Source organism: Sinocyclocheilus rhinocerous, unplaced genomic scaffold (assembly GCF_001515625.1).
Source record: "Sinocyclocheilus rhinocerous isolate Xijiao unplaced genomic scaffold, SAMN03320098_v1.1 scaffold227, whole genome shotgun sequence".
NCBI classification, from domain to species: Eukaryota; Metazoa; Chordata; class Actinopteri; order Cypriniformes; family Cyprinidae; genus Sinocyclocheilus; species Sinocyclocheilus rhinocerous.
In genome coordinates this window covers 491,502-492,901 of record NW_015633170.1, presented here as the reverse complement: position 1 = coordinate 492,901, position 1,400 = coordinate 491,502, and the positions used below count along the sequence as shown (strand labels likewise).

The window sequence follows — 1,400 nt, the reverse complement described above, 5'->3', positions numbered from 1 at the left end:
TCTTTTTAGCATTTTTAGCAACGTCATATGACCCTTTAGAAGGATGGTTTGCATGGTTTGTGCGCCCATGGTCTTAAAACGGTATTTTTTGTTATTTAAAGAGCACGTTAGTAATATGCACCTATAGGCGGGTCCACAACGCGTGTACATTCTGCTTATTACACACACAGGGACGCGCAGCAGTACACAAACATGCCAAATATTAAAAATTTAAGGATTACAATGTAAAAGATTATTATTGTGTAGGCTACATAAATATAAAAATGCCTACATCATAATGTATAGTCATTGCATGTATCAGAATTAGGCTACCTATTTGCTCGCGCACAAGCAGCTCTGTGTCCTCTCTGGAGACGCATTCAGTCTTTGCTCTTGCAAATTCCGCCGTGTAAATAGCGAATCCGTCATGGCGCAAGCGCAACTGTCTCTTAAAGGGAATGGGAGATGAGACTCTGATTGGTTTATTGCACGTTATAACCAAAACACACCCATTACTCATTAAGAGAATAGGGACAACCCTTTTAGACCATCATTAAACTAGCAAAAGTGGATTTGGACACGCCCTAAGTGCACCTGCGCCTTGCGCTTTAGACCATGTGCTTAGATCATTAAAATAGGGCCCAAAGTCTTCATCTTATATTATTTTATTTTATTTCTATCCACTTGCACTCCCCCAACAAAATCACCTCAGTCATTCTATAATGAATATTTATTTCCAAACAGAGTTTCTGTCAAAATGTATGTATTTTTATATGGTAATATACATTGCTGAAAAACTAAATATTGCAATTTTTTTTCAATATCATGCAGGACTAATATATACAGTAGTATTTTCCAATTTTTCTAATTTTCTAGTTAATCTTTGCTATAATTGATCACTATCCCTATCCCTTTTCCAGATGATTGCACAAGTTATCTTACTCTTAAAATAACCAGAAGCAATTAAATATCCAATATCAGCCAATAAATTGAAAAAGGTGCTTATATACATTATTGTGCATTCCTATTTTCAGCTTCAGAAGGATGTTCTTCCCAAAATGTGGCCATATCAGCTTACAGCTTTGAGGGAAAGAGTCAAAGAAAGTATTAGAAAATCTCCTGTACTTCTTCTGAGGCATGTAGCCACCTGATACCTTGTAAACTCAGCTTTGTTTTCTGGCAGTTTGTGCTTCATTAACTCCTGGAAATTGAGTAAAAGCAAACTGATTACATTTGTACAAGCCATTTAGAGATGTTTGATGATCTCAAACCCTGTATCAAAAATATGCTGTTTGTGTCTTACTAACTTCTTTTTATCCATTTTAGACACAGAGCAGGATGAAACTTATCGCTGACAGCTACGAGGATGACCATTACCACCCTCACGCTCCACCTCCCCACATGCAACCTCAACCCCTTCA

General features: G+C 37.1%; 1 protein-coding gene across 1 annotated transcript in view; it reads left to right on the top strand.

Annotated features, from left to right (window-relative positions):
* LOC107743273 (ERC protein 2-like) overlaps positions 1–1,395 on the top strand; it is a gene marked incomplete at its 3' end in the record, with an annotated part of 52,005 nt that extends 50,610 nt beyond the window's left edge. Inside the window, exon 15 of the mRNA XM_016556432.1 lies at positions 1,306–1,395. Coding sequence (XP_016411918.1) covers positions 1,306–1,395 — 90 coding nt within the window. The remainder of the gene's footprint in view (positions 1–1,305) is intronic.
* Between the last annotated feature and the right edge of the window lie 5 nt (positions 1,396–1,400).